This window comes from Bos grunniens, chromosome 10 (genome assembly GCF_055505025.1).
Source record: "Bos grunniens cultivar Pamir isolate PY7600 chromosome 10, Bosgru_T2T1.0, whole genome shotgun sequence".
Taxonomy (NCBI): domain Eukaryota; kingdom Metazoa; phylum Chordata; class Mammalia; order Artiodactyla; family Bovidae; genus Bos; species Bos grunniens.
The window spans coordinates 66,566,344-66,586,901 of NC_141174.1; the positions used below are offsets into that span (position 1 = coordinate 66,566,344).

The following is a 20,558-nucleotide window of genomic DNA, read 5'->3' on the forward strand; positions in this document are numbered from 1 at the left end:
GCATACCATCTATTCCATGTTTTCCTGAGGACACCGTATTCTCATCTCCTTGACTCTCGTTGGGTAAAGAAGGAACTTCTACAGCAGTTCTGAGAACCTGGTTTTCATGCTTTTCTTGATTCTGGGATTTAGTAGGGCCACATAATTTTATCTCTGAATGATTCTGCTAGAAATTTTAAAAAGAAATAAATTATTTAAATGACAAGTAATCACATTTGAAAATTTCCATGAGTAATCTGAAAAAGTCTCATCACAAGAAAAATTTAACTATGTGAGGAGATGGATGTTAAGTGAACACTGTATATACTGTGAAATGATCATCCCAAATATTGAATCATTACATTGTACACCCAAAACTGATAGTGTGTTATGTGTCAGTTATACTTCAATTAAAAAAAATATCATTATGGACTTCTCTGGTAGTCCAGTGGTTAAGAATCCGCCTTCCAGTGCAGGGGACATGGGTTCAATCCCTGGTGGGGGAACTAAGATCCCACATGCTGCAGGGAAACTAAGCCAGTGAACTGCAAATGAGGAGCCTACAAGTCACAACAAAGACCCAGCACAGCCAAAAGAAAAAAAAATATATCATTTATAACACCGCTTATCCCTGATGGCTCAGACGGTAAAGCATCTGCCTGCAATGTGGGAGACCCGGGTTCGATCCCTAGGTTGGGAAGATCCCCTGGAGAAGGAAATGGCAACCCACTCCAGTACTCTTGCCTGGAAAATCCCATGGACTGAGGAGCCTGGCAGGCTACAGTCCATGGGGTCACAAAGAGTCGGACACGACTGAGTGACTTCACTTTATAGTCAGACATAAAAAAAGGAAAGAAAAAAGTAATCACTGCCTTCCAAAGATAGGTACCAAATGGAGGGGGAAAAGGAGTTACAGAAAGAAAAGGAAGAGACTAAGCTCTTTCTGAATGGCAGATCGGGTTCTCTGCCTCACCACGTGTGTGAGAATGTGCGTTTGGGCGTAGGAGAGACTAGGGCCAACTGGAGGCATACATGGCAGAGGAAGCCCTTGGAGGGAGGAGAAACCAACACTGAAGGACCTCGACAGGCTGACGAGTAAGGTCCTACACAAAGCTAGAACATAAAAGTTAGGACCATCTTGCAAAAGTTACATATGAATGAGAGGATAATAAAACCAGAATCCTCTCAAAGCCAGTGGGGGAAGTGCCTGGAATCATATGACCACACTGCTCAAAGACTAAGCTGATCACTAGGCCCAGGACAAGTTAGGAAGGAAGAAAAAAAAATATTGTATTTGATACCGATATCTCTTTCTTTCTTATTTACTATACACCTCATTTAAGTAAACACTTAATGAATGTTCCTATTTATTTAATATACATTTAATTTGAACTTATACTTCTATTTCGGCTGTACCCCATAGCTAGTGGGATCTTAGTTCCCCAACCAGGGACTGAACCTGGGCCCTTGGCAGTGACAGCATGGTGTCCTAGCTACTGGACCACAGAGAAGACCCTGTGCTTAGTACTTAATAAGTACTTCCTGAGTGCCAGTCCCTGAGGTGTGATGATAAAGCCAGAATTGGGTCTGAGCTCAGAGCAGTGTTTACCATCACCTGATATCATAAGGGAATAAGAGAAAGCTCCCTAATAATATACCAGATTGGGCACAGGTGGTAGCTTCTTTTCAGTTTGCACATTTCCATTTGCCTGCGAGTCAGGGCTCCTGTGGACAGTCTTACGCCTTCCTCTGGTTTTGGTGACATGGTCATCCGGCTCCCTCTCAGCTTGTTCCTGGCTGCTGGTCTGTATCTCAGGCTCATCACAAGAGGATGCAGAAGTTTGAATTTCATCCTGGAAAAAAGACATTAATCTGCCATGTCCCATGTATACAGTTACAATGCTCAGGAAGAATCAGAATTTAAACTGAATAAAAAAAATATTACATATGCAAGAGATAATTTTAAAATTCTCCAGCATGAAATTACAGGCACAGTCGAGAATTACAAAGTATTCAAAAAGAAATAATCACACTTAACCCAAGCTAAAAAACTAGGCTAGCAAAGCATTCAAAGGTATATTAGTGTATGTAAACAAGGAAATTATTATTACTAGTTTTTGGGCCACACTGCTCAGCTTGCAGGATCTTAGTTGCCCACCCAGGGATCGAACCCAGGCCCATGGCAGTGAAAGTGCCAAGTCCCAAAACTGGACCACCAGGGAATGCCCACAAATTATTAAAAGTGCATGAATTAATTTATGCTATAACTAATACAATGACAGCTAACATCATTGACCCATTTAGGTGTCAAGCCTTGTCAAAACTCTCTGGTGTGGGTCTGCAGCAGCCATGACAATCACTCCCAGCAAAAGTGGTTTATAGTTTACCACAGGTCACTCTCATAGTCTCCACTGCATGTGACTCTTATAACACTCAATTCAGCAGAGCAGATGTTATTTCCATTTCAAAGAACAGGAAACTAATAATCAATAATTTGAGTTTTCCAAGCTTACGTACACACAAAAGACAGAGCTCCTACTTGGTTTTTCTGACTTCAAATCCAGTTCCCTTCCTATTCATACAATTTGGCATAAACTTCAGTTCAGTTCAGTTGCTCAGTCGTGTCCAACTCTTTGCGATCCCATGAATTGCAGCACGCCAGGCCTCCCTGTCCATCACCAACTCCCGGAGTTTACCCAAACTCATATCCATTGAGTCAGTGATGCCAGCCAGCCATCTCATCCTCTGTCGTCCCCTTCTCCTTCTGCCCCCAATCCCTCCCAGCATTAGGGTCTTTTCCAATGAGCAACCAGTAATTAACTTTTGCATTTATTTGAAACATCTAACTTAGCAGACTATAGAGGCAGTTTTGCCATTTATAAGAATAATGAAAGGATTTACAACTACTAATAATAATCTCTTTGGTAACAAATACCATGTTTTAAGTCATCAGCAACTGTGTTTCTCATTCATTAACTGATTGTTTTGCTATTTAATGGGTGATGAAAATGTTACTTACCTGATTTTCATTTTCTTTTCTTGCTTCATTTTTAAGGTGAGCTTTTAAGGCCCTTAACAGCTTATCTGCCTGCAGAAAAGTGAAAGACCTTATCAGTAGAGTCAAAAATCAAATAAGCAAGAAAAGATTCATTGAACATCTTCTCCTGTTCTTGTATTCATCAAATGTCCTCTAGACAGGCTGGCAGAGAAGGCAATGGCACCCCACTCCAGTACTCTTGCCTGAAAAATCCCATGGACGGAGGGGCCTGGTGGGCTACAGTCCATGGGGTCTCTAGGAGTTGGACACGACTTCACTTTCACTTTTCACTTTCATGCATTGGAGAAGGAGATGGCAACCCACTCCAGTGTTCTTGCCTGGAGAATCCCAGGGATGGGGGAGCCTGGTGGGCTGCCGTCTATGGGGTCGCACAGAGTCGGACACGACTGAAGTGACTTAGCAGTAGCAGCAGCAGCAGCAGACAGGCTGGAGTAGGATGACCAAGATAGACTTGGTTCCTGTCCCCAGAGATTTCATAGCACAATGGAGAAGTCAGAGAGGAAAGTGGCAATTACAGTGTGGTGGGGTAAATGCCAGCATAAGGAAGCTTAGATGTCGTGTGAGAACACAGGTAGGTGCTGCACTAGGGTTGAGTCCAGTAGGTAAACGTACAGGCCAGCTCTAAGATAAAGGCATGAGGTCACCAGATGCTGAAGCAGAAGAACAAATAGACTGGAAAGTAGGGAAAAGGGTAAAGAAACTGCATGGGAAGGCCAGAATGAGTGCAGTTTCAAGAACTAAAGTTCAGTGTGGTCTGAGCACGGAGCTTTTTAGACAGGCTGGTGAGAGAGAATATTGGGAAAGTGGGCCTGATCCTATCAGGCCTTGTAAGACTCTTAAGAGGATGACCTTTAAAGGCAGTCTGCAGAGTTTGTTGCAGGGCAGTGGGTTCTGCATTTTTGGGGATGATGACTCTGTCTGTACAATGTGCATGATACATTTGATGAGGGTAGGATGGAAGACAGGGAACCTGCAAGGAAGCTGTTGTAGGAAACCAGAGACAACTGTGGCCTGAGCTAGAACAGGGCTGAGGCCACATGGACGAACTAATAACTTTCCTAGTAAGTAAAATCAATGTGAATGTGGGGGCTGAGGAAAAGGGAAATTTTATTACACCCAGGTTTCTGGCTTGGGTACCTAGTGAAGCATATGTGTGTGTGGCGGTAGTAGGGGGGAGGTATGTGGGCAGTCCCTAAAATGTGTGTGTGTTAGTCGCTCAGTCGTGTCTCTTTGTGACCCCATGGACTATAGCCCGCCAAGTTCCTCTGTTCATGGAATTCTCCAGGCAAGAATACTGGAGTGGTTAGCCATTCACACATTCCTGACTCAGGGATCCAACCCAGGCCTTCTCCATTGCAGGCAGCTTCTTTACAGTCTGAGCCACCAGCACCACCTAGAAAGCTCAGTCCCAAAGACGGAGAACTCCAAATACAGAGTCTTAGGAGGATGGTTACAGGTCTCCAGGGAGTTCCTCCTTCCACCAAGGGAACCTTTCCTTCCAGTTCTTTCCTGAAAGAGGAATACTAATCTGATGGGTTATGTTTTCCTATGCTTTAGAAGGTCAAGCACATGGCTGGGCTCCCTCTTCCTACCAGCCATGCAGATTTCCTTCCCAAGGGGTGCCCGGCTACCAGTCTCTGTTCTCTGCTTGTACCGTTTACAACTGGCTATGTGTCCAGGCAAGAATGGGTTTCCCTGGTGGCTCAGTGGATGAGATGCAGGAGACATTCGATCCTGGGGCTGAGAAGATCCCTGGAGGAGGAAATGGCAGTCCACTCCAGTATTCTTGCCTGGGAAATCCCATGGACAGAGGATCTGGCAGGCTACAGTCCAGGGGGTCACAAAGAGTCGGACATGACTTAATGACTGAACAATAACAACCAGGCAAGAGAGGCAGAGATCCCAATTTAGTTTGAGCTTCTGGGCACAGGATAGACTGTGCTTAGGCTGTGAGTTTTACCTGAAGGCTCTGTATCAAGGTATCAAGCACCATGTCAGCTAGTACTAATAAAGGAATACATTCTTTTCTACTTGTTTTTTGAAACTCTCTTGGGAAGTGGGTGAATTGGTAGGACAGAATTAGGCACTAGGCATTCTTCATTCTTCTGACTTATTTTCCCCCTCAATCATTTTACTGAGGTATGACTGACATTGTTGATATTTAATGTATACAAATTGATATGTTTGTGTGCTAAGTCCCTCAGTCGTGTCCAACTCTTTGTGACCCATGGCCTATAGCCAGCCAGGTTCCTCTGTCTGTGGGATTCTCCAGGCAAGAATATTGGAGTGGGCTGCCATGCCCTCCTCCAGGAGATCTTACCATCCCAGGGTTCAAACCCGCATCTCTTACATCTCTGGCACGGGCAGGCGGGCTCTTCACTGCCAAACCATTTATCACCTCCAGGTTACCTACTGTCCTATTTGGATTCTGTGGGGTTTGGTTTTTTTGGAGGTAAGAGCATTTAACGTAAGATCTATTCTCTTGGACGTTCCCTGGCAGTCCAGTGGTTAAGATTCCACACTACACTGCAAGGGGCACAGGTTCAATTCCTGGTCAGGGAAGTAAGATCCTGCATGTCGTGTGGTTCTGTAGGAAAAAAAAATCTATCCTCTTAGCAAATTTTAAAGTATTGTTAAATCTGTATGCTGCACAGATTTCTAGAACATCTTAAAATGCTGTGAAAGGACTTCCCTGGTGGTCCAGTGGTTAAGAATCTGCCTTGCAATGAAGGGGACTCAGGTTCCATCCCTGGTCCAGGTCCACATGCCACAGGGCAACTACTGAGCCCTCAGGCCACAACTAGAGAGTCCATGTGCAGTAATGAAAGATCCTACATGACACAATGAAGATTCTGATAGAGCTAAATAAAGAAATTAAAAAAAAAAATGCTGTGAAAACCTCAAACATGAAACAATGATGAAATGCGGTGCCTGTGGCAGAGGCAGGTGCTCTAGCAGCTGCAAGCCACATCTACTGAGTCTCTGTGCTACAACTACTGAAGCCTGTGTGCCCTAGAGCTCCACAACGAGTAGCCAGTGCAATGGGAAGCCCACGCATCGCCACTAGAGAGCAGCCCCTGCTCACCACAACTAGAGAAAGTTGGTGAGCAGCAGTGAAGACCCCAGTGCAGACAAAAGTAAAAATAAATAAAAATTAACATAAAATGTGATTGTGCACATTATGGAAATGAGCCACCAGAGTAAGAGAAACTGATGTAGCAGAGAGGAATAATTGCAGGAGTTGTAGCCCCAGAGAGGGCAATGGGATCTCTAGCACAAATGGCCAGGCTGCCCTGAGGCACAGCCTTTTACTATAACATATCACAGGTGGGTCTGGGGATGGAACGATGAGGCTATTCTCAGCTTGACTGCATCTGTTTTTCCATGACCTAAGAGAAGTCATCAAGTGTTGGAAGGGAGCCAATTTGAGGTAAGAAGATTGGAAATAATTATCCTTAATAATGGGAAAATTAATGACTACCAAAGACATGTGGGAGAATCAAATAAATCATAAGTTAAATTCATGGTCACATTTAAATTAAGCACAGTGAACAAAGTTAGATGATCTCCAGCCAGGGTCAGCTGGTTGGTACAAGCAAGGATTAAGTGTATAGCTGGGTTTACCCAGTTGTGGAGTTTGCCAGGTGAGGGAAGGGAGCTGCAATAAAGTGGAAAGAGCAGAAGTCTTTATAATCTAAGCTTGTAATAGTGAGAAAAGGACCAGTGGCTGTACAATAAATCTTAGTAACTGTCCCTTCCTTTTCCCTTACTATTAAGAGTAGTATCTCACTATTATATACAGAATGTATATACAACAAGGTGGTACTGTATAGCACAGGGAAGTATATTCAATATCCTGTGGTAAACTATAATGGAAAAGAATATATATATACACGTATAACTGAGTCAATCTGCTGTACAGCAGAAATTAACACATTATAAATCAACTATACTTGAATAAAATAAATTTATAAAAAGAAAAGACCACTGTTGATGGTGTGGAAGTTAGATTTTAAAAGGAGAAACTGGCTGCAGTTGGTTATGAGAAAAACATAGGTGAGACTTTCAGAAAAATTGAACCCGAGTCCCCACTTTTGAACTTAAAATAGCTCTTCAGAGATCCAAAAAGTTATGGGGCCTTAATATTAGCCAGAGCTCCAAACTCAAGTAGGAAACCTCCATAATAACTTTGTCAAAAGAACTACCTTCTGGTGCATTACTCTAGCACTGCCAAGAAGTGATTGTAAATCGTAGTTCTGAATAACAGTCCAACACATCCCAAATAAAACGTACTGCACTTAGTGCTATAAAGACTTCCAAGATGGACAGATGAGATCTCTGTTCAAGGCACTTAACATTCAGTAGAGAAGAGAACATAGCTATACAAATAACTAGAGTGCATGGTGGAAGCCTGCAAGAGTAGAGAAAAAGTACTTGAAATTACACTGCCTTAAAGGTGTGGAGGGTCCCTGGGATTACTGGGGCGGTGGACCTGTGGCCAAGGGAATGAAGAGGAGGGGTAAAGAAAAGGTGCCAGGTCAGTGATGACATTTCAGTTGGACTGTGAAGAGTAACTGGGAATTATTCATGCAGGTAAAGGACAGAGAAAGGGATCTGAAGCCAAAGGATCAGAATTAGCAAAGGCAGAAAGACGGATAAAGGTGCTAAGTGTTCACGCAGCAGTCTGGATGCTGCTGCCTTGGATAAAAGACTCCAGCCAGACTGCAAAAAAATAATGAAAGGGACTTAAAAGACTTTGTTCACGAAGCATTGGGAGGCCATTAAATATTAATACTATAGCTCAAAAACATCTCCAGAGATAGTTCTTTATCCTTCAGCCCCAACTGGTACCTGGGTACTGATTATTTTAATTAATTTAACCACTTAAAATATCTGTGAGGACTGATCTTAACATTCACTCAGTTTAAATACTACAGCTTGCAGAATAAATCTCCAGAGTATACTTTAATATTATATGGGGAAACTCTACTAAATATACAGAACAATATATACATCCAATTCCGAACTGAACATTTTCCCCCAAACGTTTGCCAGTATCAGAGTCAAAGACCTCATCAGTTTTGAATAGAATACTACCACAACAATGACCAATAGACGAACGATCCTACTGAATCAGAGCTGAGTTAAACTTATCCACGGGGGAGGTTCCCTAAAAATCATCCTTTCTTCCAGGTCCTCCATTCAAGTAGCAGGAAATTTTGGGACCTCTTACAATTTACAGAACTGTTAGCTGTCTGGAGTTTTCCAGAAGCAAAGTCCATTTATAAAAGTGTTAGCTGTTTGGAGTTTTTCGCGACTGCCTATTAATTGGCGTTTAGATGCAGCATTCCTTTAGTTTTCTAAAGGGCCTGCGTTTCCTAACCGATGGACTGATAAATAGAGTACTCCCAATAAAACCAAAGCTAACAATTTTGGAGGCGGGCATCTTTGTGAGTTCCTGTAAGAGTCAGCCTCAACAAAGGTGAAAACTTTGACACCCTCTCGGTTTTGCAGTTACTTGGACCCTTGGATGAACCAAAATCTACCGCCCCAGGGCCGGGACAGTAGCCTCAGCCCTCGAAATTACCGCTCGGTCCCCTCCCACAGCGTCTCAAAGAAGCCGCATATCCTATCCCCCCGTCACCGGCCCCGTACCCTGAGGTTAGCCCGGAGGCCCAGACTCTTGGCCAAGTTCTGCAGGTCACTGTACTTGAAGGAGTTCAGCTCCTCCAGGGAGGGAACGATCATGGCGAACTGCAATCCAGGCAACGACGCAGAGGTCCGGTACCTAACTCGCTAAAGCGCCGCTCAACGCTCAGGCGCCACTCTAAGCGTTGACCAAACCGATATTTATAGAGAGTTTGAATTACGTAAGCTGCACTTCCATTGGTTAAAAATGCGTTAAAGGCGCGGGTCTTCCGGTACTGACCAATAGGATGGCTGACTTCCCTTCCACCTGACCCACGATCTCCTTCACACCTCCCCAAAACCTAGGCGCCAAACGGCGTATCCAGGCAACAAAGTGCGCGGCAGAGCCCCGGGTTCACGTTGTCCAATGAGGACGCAGGAAAAGAACTTGGGGTGGGGCCTGAATAGTCTTTGAAACGGTGGCGCCGACTGCGGGAAAATGGCTGCTCGGCCGCGGAGGCATATCTCTGGAATTGCAAAGCAGCCACAGGGTGACTTCTGTGATGGGGCTAAGAAAGCGATTGATGAACCTTCTTTTGCGACTTCCATGGAGTGGGACACGCAGGTGGTGAAAGGGTCTTCGCCGGTCGGCCCCGCAGGGCTGGGGTTGGAGAAGCTGCCGTCCCGCCCGCGGCTGCCGCAATGGCTGCAGCCCGAGAGATGCGCCGTGTTCCAGTGCGCGCAGTGCCACGCCGTGCTCGCTGACTCTGTGCACCTCGCCTGGGACCTGTCGCGGTCCCTCGGGGCCGTGGTCTTCTCCAGTGAGTGAGCGCGGCGCCTTCTCACTGGGTGACTGAGAGCCGGCTGGGAGGAAAGCGGGATGAAAATTTGGAAGGAAATTAACTCATTTGCCAGGAGTGGGGGCGGGTGGTGGGGGGGCGGCGCGAATAACTTTTTATTATATTCGTGACCATGATGAGCCTTTCTGGCTGGGAGAGGTTTTCCCTTTCAGTGCCTCACAGGTAGTCACTCTGACCTGTGTTTGCCTTCTAGGAGTCACAAATAATGTAGTTTTGGAGGCTCCGTTCCTAGTTGGCATTGAAGGTTCGCTCAAAGGCAGGTACGTACTGAAAATATCAGAACTGTCTCTAGTTATTTCCTGACTTATTGAGGTTGAAGAGCGTGGAACCGACTTGGACCAGAAGTTTTTTCCTATCTTCCACTAGGAGAAAAGTCTGTTTCGTTTATACAGTGTACTTGAAGAATGCTCTGTTTACCTGATTGTCTTGTACGAACTTGATGTTTTAACGAAATGGAAAAGATATTTGTGTAAAGGTTTTAAGATCTGAGGGCCACATTTCCCTCGTGGGTTGTGCAAGTGAAGTGAATTTAAGAAAATTATGTCCAGGAGGGGAAAAAAGAAAATTATCTTCAAGTGAATCACTTTTTATAAACTGTAATCCTTTGACATAACTAGGACTTATACACTTGCATTAAACCTGGAATTTGTGATAAACTACAGTAGGACTAATTCTGCTGTAACCTAGGAACCTGGAGAAAAACACAGGTTGAAAGTTAGGTCCTTGAATACTGCCTGGTGAACTTTGCCTCGTGTCTGTACTGTGATTTAGAAGTGACAACAGGGTACTCAGTGAATTCAGTACAGAGCTCAATTTTCAGTTGATTTTAGCAGCAAGACAATTCATTTTGACCATTGTTTGGTCCAATTTTAGTTTTAAATAGAGTATGTTTAGGAATTCTTAGTTGCTGTACTCAGTAACCAGGAAGACTTCTGTAGCTCCTCTTACCCAACTGAAAGATACTCCTTATCCTTCCAGGAGTGTATTCCCACCCAAAGGAAGCTGGGAAGGAGTGGCGGCCTGCTTGGAATTGGTTCATTTGGGGCCTGAGGCAGAAGCTCTTTGAATATCTTCTTAGAGAGAAATACATCTAGCTAGATCTATGCTGTCCAGTACTGTAGCCACTTGTCAGATGGTGGCTACTGAGCACTTAAAACAGTGGCCATTCTGAACTGAAATGCTGAGTGCAAAATACACATAAGATTTTGAAAACTTAGTCCAAAACATTGAATAATTTAAAAATATTGATTACATGGGTTTTGCTGTTGTTGATGTTGTTTTTTTGTTTGTTTTTGGCCACACTGTGCAACTTGTGGGGTCTGAATTCCCAGACCAGGGAGCAAATCTGGCCAGGGCAGTGAAAGTGCCCAATCTTAACCACTGGACCCTCAGGGAATTCTCTTGATTACATGTTGAAATAATGTCTTTGAATACTGAGTCACATAAAATATATTAAAACTAATTTCACTTGTTACTTTTACCCTCTTTTTTTTTTTAAGCAAGACTAATAGAAGATATAAAACTACTTATGTGGCTTGCATTCTTATAGACAGTACAGATCTAGATGGTTTTTAAAACACTGGAGAGAAAGTTCGGTGTATTTGTATGTTTTTGAAATAAGGAGAGCCATGGGACTCAGCAAGAAGAGATTTATTGTCAGGAATTGGTTCACTCGATTATGGAGGGTGAGAAGTCCCAAGAGCCATGGTTGACAAGCTGGAGACACAGGAAGGCCAAAGGTTTAGTTCTAGTCCAAGTCCACAGGCCTGAGACCCATGAGCCAAAGGTTTGAGTTCCAAAAAATACAGTATTGCGTGTGTAGTGTGGGACTTCATTTACCAGTAAGTTTAGTGCATTTGTTCCTTGGTCTTGTTTAGTGTTCATTGACATGAATTTGTTTATTTTTAGCCATGCAGTTATTATACTTCATTAGTACTGTTTTACTGCATAGTATATTATGTTTATACAAATAATTTTTCCCTCATCGAACCACTCTAAATCGCTTTTAGTACATGCATGGCAGTTAATTTTTTCTTAAACATTTCTTTGTAATATTTAGATTTGTATAATATACTAGCAAATAAGGTAAATTAGTTACTCAAATGGTTTAAATAGAACTAAAACCACATTTCTTTTAGAGGATAAAAGAAAAAGTAGATGACTTGCTAGGGTCATATAATTTCTTTCTTTTTCATTTTGTCTGGGTAATTTTTGTTGTTGTTACATCTGCAAAAAAATCCTGATTTGCATTCTATTAAATTGCTTAATAAGCCCTAGTCAACTTGACTGTTTTACTTCAACTGAAAATTGGCTTAATAGTGGCTAATTTATATGGTTATGTGTAGTTTTATATGTTTAAATGTTAATCTGATTAGTTAGCTCTTTTTCTGCTTTTCAGGTATAAATTACTTTAGCAAAGTGACAGTTGTGTATCCATGACTGCTTTTGTAGCCAGAATTCACAAAGTAATCTAGGCTGTAATTAACCTTTCTTGAAAGTGACATTTCTTCAGTCTCATTCCTGTTATATTCTAGCTTTTAGGAATGAGTGCAGAGATGTTATTTTGTATTTGTTCCCTGATTTTCTTTCTTACTCATATCCTGTTTTTTTTTCCTCCAGCACTTACAACCTTTTATTCTGTAGTTCCTGTGAGATTCCCATTGGTTTCCACCTATATTCTACCCATGCTGCCCTGGCTGCCTTGAGAGGCCACTTCTGCCTTTCCAGTGACAAAATGGTGTGGTAAGTAGACTTAGATTTTCTTCAGCAGATACATTTTAAAACATTTTCCAGAAAAGGCAGAATGTTTGTATTAGAGAAGATGCTAAAGCCATGTGCTATACTGCTCTTACAAAAAAAGATGGCAATGGGACCAAAATATAGTCTCATAATACATGACTATTGTAAATGTCTCATAATAATACTGCGTGTTAATAATCGTACTGTGAGGATATTCTTTCATTCCAGGAACTTTTGGAAGGTGAGGCAGAATAATGCTGTGGTAGACACTTTTCCAGCTTGTGCCCAGCCTCTGTTTGCCTCCCACAGTGGGGACCTTGTGGCCATGTCTGTATCCCATGTGATACTACTCCCGGGCGATGGGATCAGGAACAGACCTGACCTATGCTAAGCCAGTCAGGCTTTTTTACCCTAAGAATTTGAAATAAAGGCATAAAGACATTGGTCATCTGTAGATGGTACAGGTGCTGCAGTGGGGAAGTGAAAGCTCTGGGTTTGGGGTAAATATTTTATTTGTTGTGTGTGTAAATGCAGAGAAATTTTGTCTGCAGAAAAAGAATGAAGCAGATAAAAGTAAAAAATAATTATGTGGCCTTATAAAGTCAGAAAAAGTTCCCTATTTGTTGTTCTTTCTTATGAATTACTTTAGATATTTCTAATTATAAACTCTACTTTTTGTTAAGCTTTTCTGTTATTTCAACAAATTGAAACATCCATCAAAGTCTTATCATTAGAAACAAAAACAGCCATTGATAACCAGGTGCTATGCTTTCCTCAATGTGTTTTTAAGAAAACGGGCTTAGAGATGTGAAGGAGCTAAAATTTGAGTCCATGTCTTAACTCCAAAGCCTGTTTTTCCATTCATAAAACAGAAGTTTCCTTCTTCTCTTTTTAATGCGCTTTGATAAACCCCTTTATCATGAGGTTCTTCAGTGCAGATTTTTAACAGGAAATATGGTCTTGAGATGGATTGGGATTTGTTTCATTTTCTAGTTCATTCTTAAATAATTTTTATTTATTTAGAATTAGGTTTAGAGATACGAGGAAAAGTATCTCTAAATGTGTGCTATTAATAACCTCAAATCTTTTAGAAACAGTTTAAGGAATTACTTTAGTACAGTTGTAATTGAGTTTTTGCTTAGGGAAGTAAGCTTTTAGTAACAAAATTTTAATATAAATTTGGAAAAACATTATTGATTTTAAGTAATGTCTTAAGTCTTTAAAAATGAGGAACTGGACTCAAAGGTCAATACATTCTTCTTGATTAAGGGGAAATCAGGAAAACTAGATACATGTATAACTAAATCACTTTGCTGTACACCAGCACAATATTGTTAATCAGCTATAGTCCAATATAATATAAAAATAATAAAAATTAAAAAAAAAAGAAATTAGAAAAGTATAGTAGCCCAAGTCTGGGACTGTGATACATCTATGTCTGTGGGTATTGGAATGAATTTGGTTGCTAGTAACAGAAAACCTAAGAGTGGCTTTAAGAACAGGGTGGGACAGTTGGCTACTCGAGGATTATCCAAGTAGCTCAGCCACGACAGAGCTGTGGGTTAGCATCACTGGTTCTCATGGCCTTTTTCTCTTGGATGCTGCAGGTGTTAAGCATCACATCCATAAGCAGCATCCAGAACTGGAAGGAAAAGGATATGGAAAGTGTGGGAATGCAGGGAATAGGTCCCTTAAGCTGGGAAAGCAACTGTGTGACAGTAGGGAATAAGATTTTCACAGTTAGCCTAGAACAGTTATGATTCATCTCTTAGGACTGGGCACACTGCTGCCCTAAACAAAATCTGGGTTCTGTTAGCAAGAAAGCCTTGAGGAATGGCTGTTGGGTAGGCAACCAACAGTATTTGTCACAATGTGATTACTTTCCTTCTAACTGTGCTACACAGTCTACTGGTGGTGTGTGAGGCCTACACTCATTACAGTTATTCATGTGACCCTGGTTTTCTGGCTTTAGTTTGTCCTGGGATAATTTTGACTAGTGGATTCCGGGCTGGAAAAGGGTGAGATGAGGCATAGTGTCTCTGATAACTTGGTAATTGAGAATGTTTTTCCTGCGAAATACATTATGAATCTAGAAATGGGTGTCAGGAAGAAGGCAATCTTTGCTTGACAGGTATTCCAAGTTTGTTTCCTTGATCATAACTGTGATATGGTACTAATGTTTTCTCCTTATGCTCTCTATCTAGCTACCTCTTAAAAACAAAAGCCATAGTAAATGCATCTGAGATGGATATCCACATCATCCCTCTACCAGAAAAGGTTGCAGAGGTAAATTTTCATCATGGTTGTGTGTTTTCTTTAATATAGACAGTTCCTGATAATCTGTACCCATGAATTTAGGGATAGTGAAATGGTGGACACACTAATAATTCTTTATACTTGGTTTGGCATTCCGTATTGAATCTGTGATACAAAGCAAAATAGTGAAGCCATATTGTCAGGTTTGGTTCAGGAGGAGGTGGAGAGCTGCTGAGCTCCACATTCCTATTCTTCCTTTCTGTGCTGGGTATGGACTGTCATTGTTTATAAATCTGACCTCTTTGCAACCACCTTATGCTTAGAAATCTCGGAGGAAAGAGTGTTGAGAACTGTTATTAAGGATTCTTATTTAAATGGGTTTTACTAGTGTTTGATGGTTTTGAGTTGAAGCAAGCAGGTTTGTTTTGGTAGCTTGCTGACTCATTCTAAATAGAAATTTGGCTATTACTTTACTACCTTCAGAAGAACAACCTTAGAATTTACTGTTGGTTTTGTTTTTAGCCCTGTTAATAGTTTATTCCTTGATAATTATACATTTAGTAACCAGGGCATTTATTTTTCAGAGTTTTATGTACTTTCTGGGATAGGAGAACAGTGTTTTGTTTTGTTTTTCTTTTTTGCATGGTTAAATTAAGCTTATGAAACCATGTTCTAAGCCAGGAATTGGCAAACTTTTTCTGTAAAAGAGCAGATGACAAATATCTTAAGCTCAACCATGAAGTCTCTACTTTTCAATTCTGCTGTTGTAGTGCAAAAGCAGCCATAGAAAATATATAAAATATGGATATAGTTTTCTTGGAATAAAACTTTATTAAAACAGATGGGCAGCAGGTTACCCCACAGTCCATAGTTTGCCAAACCTTGTTCTGAGCAACTAAGTTGGTGAGCAGGATCAGTAAATACTGTGATTAGAAATAATTTGTATGGGAGAGAACTTCTGAAATGGCCTGAGTAACTCCATGGACCCCCTCCTCAACAAAACTGCCATAATTAAAGCAAATGACAAAGAAAATAGCTACCTTAAGTCTGTGGAAATTTTCTTCAAGGAATAAAGCAAATGAAGAGATATTCAAGAAAGTCTATGAAACCTTGGTAAGAGCAGTGAAAGCCTGTGGTGTTCGAGCCACAACCTGCTCCCTCCCTCCCTCCCCTGCACCTCCAGCTCAGAGGGAGGGAGACTTCATCTGGGCAGATACAGCCAAGAACATGGGGATCCTTTTCTGCTAGCTATCAGCATTTCTCATTAGAAGCTCTATTCTAGGCAAGAACAGGCATTTGTAGTCTGCAAGTTCTGCCAAGTAAAGGAAGGTCTGATGAGTGTCTCATTAAATAGAGGATGTTCCTAAAGAAAGAGAGAGAGAGGAAAAAAAAAGAAAACCTAAATGGAAATCCTGGAATTGTAAAGTGCAATAAATAACTGAAATGAAAATTTCAGTAGAGTGGCTCAACAACACATTTGAGTTGACTGGAGAATCAGCAAACTTGAAACAGATTGATGAGATTTGCAATCTGAAGAAGAGAAAAAAGAATGAAGGAAAATAAACTAGCTTAGTTGGATACCATAAAGCATGCCTAAATATGCTTCAGTAATGGGAATACAAAAGGGAGAGGAAAAAGAAAAAATGTTGAAGGAAATAATGGTTAAAAACTTCCTGAATTTGATGAAAAACAATTTACATGTCTAAAGACCTTGATAAACCTCATTTATCAGGTAAGATAAATGCAGAGAGAACTATACCCAATACACAGCAAAAATGTTGAACACTAAAGACTGAAAAAAAAGCAAACTTGAAAGTAACAAAAATGATTCATTATGTCCAGGGGCACCCAAATAAGATTAATGGACTCTACAGTGATCTGCTTAAGCAAAACTTCCCGATGTATTTTGAATATTCTTGAATCTTAAAAAGTAGATTTGTGCTATGTCAGAAATAAATTGGATTTTCTTTTTTTTTTACTAAGACTTATCCATGATAACTTCATACAGCTGAGTAACACCACTGAGTTTGGTTTTAGATATGGCTATTCTAAGCTGGAAAAAAAAAAAAAAAAACGACTGAAAATCATCTACCAGAAACATCTGTGCTAAACCTGACAACCAGAGCTACCTTTGAAGGCCATTAGCAATTAAAGACAGACATATGTTACTGTGAACAAGAATTTAAAAAATTCTTGCTGCTGGAAAAGAGGGAAAGACTGATTAATGCTTCTGTCGCCACAAGCTTTCTGATTGCACTTTATTCTTGTCTTCCCAAGTTTCGGAGTTAACACTAACCTGGTGATAAGGGCTAGGAAGGAAGGAGACCAGAAGTAGCAATACTCAGCATCAGTGACTGGTCTTTTTTCATAGGAAACTTTGTTATCTGTCACCTTACTGTGCTCTAGGTTTGTTGTATAAAGTTGTTTCATAACAGAACAAATGTACTTATGAAATGTGTTGTAATATTACCAGATCCCAATCACTAGTTTTAATCTCAAGTGGCTTCTAGAATCAGATTGAAAGTTAAATTTAAGATGACCTGATATCTATATTTCTCTTCCCAGCTGAAAGAGAAGATAATGTTAACACATACTCGCTTAAATTCACTCATGAAAATTCTGAAGGAAATGCCTCCTGACCAGTCCAAGCTAACAAACTAATTCAGAATCAGAGGTTGAGTATCAGAGGCAGGCCTTATTGCTGTCTTCAACAGGTGCTGTTTGATCATTTCTCAAGAAACATCAACTTCAAGAATGGATAGGAAATGTGGTTTATTATGTTTACCTCTAGACTGATTTTCCAAGTGATTTGTGAAGCTGTTTCTGCTACTGCTAAGTCACTTCAGTCGTGTCTGACTCTGCGACCCCATAGACGGAAGCCCACCAGGCTCCCCAGTCCCTGGGATTCTCCAGGCAAGAACACTGGAGTGGGTTGCCATTTCCTCCAATGCATGAAAGTGAAAAGTGAAAGTGAAGTTGCTCAGTCGAGTCCGACCCTCAGCGACCCCATGGACTGCAGCCTACCAGGCTCTTCGATCCATGGGATTTTCCAGGCAAAAGTACTGGAGTGGGGTGCCATTGCCTTCTCCAAAGCTGTTTCTAGAAGATGACAAACAGGAGACTCCTGTCCAGGTTTCATAGCTATTTGTCTTATTTTGACTTCTTATCAATTTCATAATACTCATTTTTAAAAACATTCTGATGGCAAATTTAAGAATTAAGAGCCAATGTCCCATGAATCCTCTGATCTAAAGATTCCTGAGTGGCCTGAAAATAGAGTTGTACTTCTGTTAATTAACATTACATGGAGCAATTGTCATATGAATACTGAGAAATCATTTTTTTCTTACATGAAATACAGGTACATACATATTCCGTAGGTAATGTTCAACAAGTTAACTCCATAATATATATTTATCTTTATCTTTTCAGTTTATAACTGAAAAGGAATAGTAATAACAGGAAAATAATAAAAGGAATGGTAAAAACACCAAATATTCACCAAGTGCTATTTTCTCATTACTTTGCTTTATGTAGCACTGTGGTTCAATAGCTTATCATATTATTCACTTAATAAATAGCTATAAAATATTACGCTAGCTGCTAGAAATAAGCAAAAACCGCTATTCTGTATCTTCGGAGCTTATAATCTAGTTAGAGATGGACATTCAAATAACCACATGAAGGCATTTAAAATTACAACTGTAGTAAGGGTTTTGAAGAAAAGGGACATAGAGAAATAAACACACATAGCAGGTACCTGACCTGGTTTGGGGGTCAGGGAAGGTCTTTCTGTTGAAGTGTTTCAGCAGTGGTCTGAAAGATTGGAGTTAATAAGCTGATAGAGGGAACGGCTTATATGAGGGCCCTGTGAGGCCCCTCAACAGGCATGTAGGAGTTGTAATAGTGTCCAGAAACCAGAGGCTGCAAAGCTGTATTGGCCTCCTGAAGGATATTTGTTTTTATCCCAACAACAATGAAAAGCTCTTGGAAGAATTTTAAAGGAGGAAGCCTATGACAGGATCAAATTTTCTTTTTCAGAATTTCATTGTGGTTGTCCTATGAAGAACGGGTGAGAGGGAGGCAAGCAGACCTAGAGGGGCTGGCACTAGTAGTCAGATGATACAGCCAAGGGGTGGTGTGCACAGGTAACATGGTTCAGATGTGGCTAGTAGATTTAATAGCAAGTTCTTTCCCTTTTTGACTGCATAAAGGATATTTTCCTTTAAAAATATTTGAGAAAGAAAATTCCAACTTGCTTTATGCTTTACAGTTTGCAAAATTTGGTTAAGTAAGGAGGAAGCCTCTGGCAACAAACGGTACCAGAAAAGCTCTATTCCTGAAGAATGAGACCCAATAATAGTCTCTACTGAATCATCCTGGGGTTTCTACTGTGTATGGTATGTCTACCTCAACATATTTTATCTAAATTAAGCTTGTCTTATGTAGCTATTTTAACTTTGGATTTGCTGTTTTGGTAAACTTTCAATGGAAAATTAAATGCTTAGACTTGACATCTAATTAAGATGGCTGACTTTAAATTTTTTTCCCAAATACAAATCACGTTTACTCTAGAATCAAAGTCAGATATAGTAGACGTGTGTCAAAGTAAAGGGTAAAGTACATTCTCCCTTATATTTCTGAGAGGCACAGTAGAGCAATCTGGGAGCCAAATGATTTGGATTCAAATTGTGGCTTGGGTACTTATTAGCCATTAACTTGAAGAATTAAACTCTTTTAAAATAGGGGTTAAAAGCTAACTAGGGCTACAGTGAGGATTAAATAAGTTACTGAATACATCTCATGTAATTGAGTAGTCCTTAATAGTAAATGCCTAATAAATGCTAATTATTATAACTTTAATTCATGTGGACAGACATAATAGGCAGTAATATTTTTCACATTATTCTGCAATCTGCTTCTTGTATAGCACATGTCACAGCTTTCTATACCAGGCCTCACCAATTACTTAACACTTACGTATGATTCAGTCATATGAATGCATCAGAATTTAACCATTCCTATACTGGACCCTCGTACATGTCTTTGCATATCTGTCCAGGTATTTCTGTAGGAGTGATTCCTAAAGTGGAACAGAGTCAAAGGGCATGTTCATTTCCAATTTTGGTATATGCCTTTTATAAATGTTGTTATTGATACTCACAAATGACTGACTTTTAAACAAGCCTTAGTGGTATAAGAGCTCCTCTGGAAGTCTAACATCAATGACTGGCTGATATTAATAGACTGTAAAGATATCATTTAGCATTGTATATATGTTGAATAAAAGTATTTTCAAAATTCCATGTACTTAAGACTTCCCTGGCGGTCCAGTGGTTATGACTGTGTGCTTCCACTGTGGGGGACATGGGTTCAACCCCTGGTTGGGAAACTAAGATCCCGCATGCCATGTGGTGCATGCTCCCCACCCCCCCTCAAAAAAAAATCCATGTACTTATAAGAACAAAAAAATTGCATATTGAAGGTTTCCAAGTTGTACACTTTCAAGCTCCTCAACTAATGGCGTAAACCATCTCAGTTTTTGTTAATTCCACCACCTAGCACAGGACGTGGGAGTAGAATGTATCACTGTGTTAAATGAAGTCTCAGAAATCAAAGGAAGGAACTATTACATTAGTTGTCACATCACAAAAACCACATAGCTTGTTCTTTGTTAACAGCCAAATCTCAAGGAAGCTTGTAACATCTACTTTCTTAAATTTGAAATAACTCCTTTCCCCTGAACCTTCCTCTTTAGTTACTAACTTTTTAAAGTTAAATATAAAAGCATCTTAAATGTTTTATAATAAAAGCATCTTCAATGTTTTATATATTTCAGATAGAATGGATTATCTGCAATAATTTTATCATTACTGAACTTAGCTCACTTATTTCCTTACCAGAAACTAAACATTTGCTCCTAGACCTAGCATAAAGTTGGTCCTAAATTTAGGTTAAAAAAGGGGATGGCATAAGGGCATACTTTAAATGTGGTGCCTCTTTATTCTTATGGTTACCTGTTTTTTCCTTGAACTACA

The 20,558-nt window shown here is 40.5% G+C and overlaps 2 protein-coding genes across 5 annotated transcripts in view; one reads left to right on the top strand and one right to left on the bottom strand.

Annotated features, from left to right (window-relative positions):
* NUSAP1 (nucleolar and spindle associated protein 1) overlaps positions 1-8,861 on the bottom strand; it is a 30,301-nt gene extending 21,440 nt beyond the window's left edge. For 2 of the 4 annotated variants that reach the window (XM_086321840.1, XM_086321843.1), the window contains exons 1-4: positions 8,693-8,861; positions 2,999-3,067; positions 1,638-1,832; positions 7-163 (exon numbers count right to left, since the gene is read on the bottom strand). In XM_086321840.1, coding sequence (XP_086177966.1) covers positions 7-163; positions 1,638-1,832; positions 2,999-3,067; positions 8,693-8,785 — 514 coding nt within the window. In that variant the 5' untranslated portion in view covers positions 8,786-8,861. Of the gene's footprint in view, positions 1-6; positions 167-1,637; positions 1,833-2,998; positions 3,068-8,692 lie in introns of all 4 variants that reach the window. The other 2 variants (XM_086321839.1, XM_086321841.1) reach the window with 1 other exon arrangement.
* An 87-nt stretch (positions 8,862-8,948) lies between these two features.
* OIP5 (Opa interacting protein 5) lies at positions 8,949-19,830 on the top strand. Its single transcript, XM_086321848.1, has 5 exons — positions 8,949-9,486; positions 9,719-9,785; positions 12,145-12,267; positions 14,469-14,550; positions 17,086-19,830. The coding sequence occupies exons 1-5, from the start codon at positions 9,165-9,167 to the stop codon at positions 17,179-17,181; spliced, it is 690 nt and encodes a 229-aa protein (XP_086177974.1). The 5' UTR covers positions 8,949-9,164; the 3' UTR covers positions 17,182-19,830.
* The last annotated feature ends 728 nt before the right edge of the window (positions 19,831-20,558 follow it).

What these genes read in the sequence shown, in the direction of transcription:
- OIP5 (XM_086321848.1), top strand. Translation starts at nt 9,165, where the DNA reads ATGGCTGCTCGGCCGCGGAGGCATATCTCTGGAATTGCAAAGCAGCCA. An exon ending in TCCAGTGACAAAATGGTGTG is followed by an intron (nt 12,268 to 14,468) that starts GTAAGTAGACTT and finishes CTCTCTATCTAG; the next exon opens with CTACCTCTTAAAAACAAAAG. An exon ending in TACCAGAAAAGGTTGCAGAG is followed by an intron (nt 14,551 to 17,085) that starts GTAAATTTTCAT and finishes TTCTCTTCCCAG; the next exon opens with CTGAAAGAGAAGATAATGTT.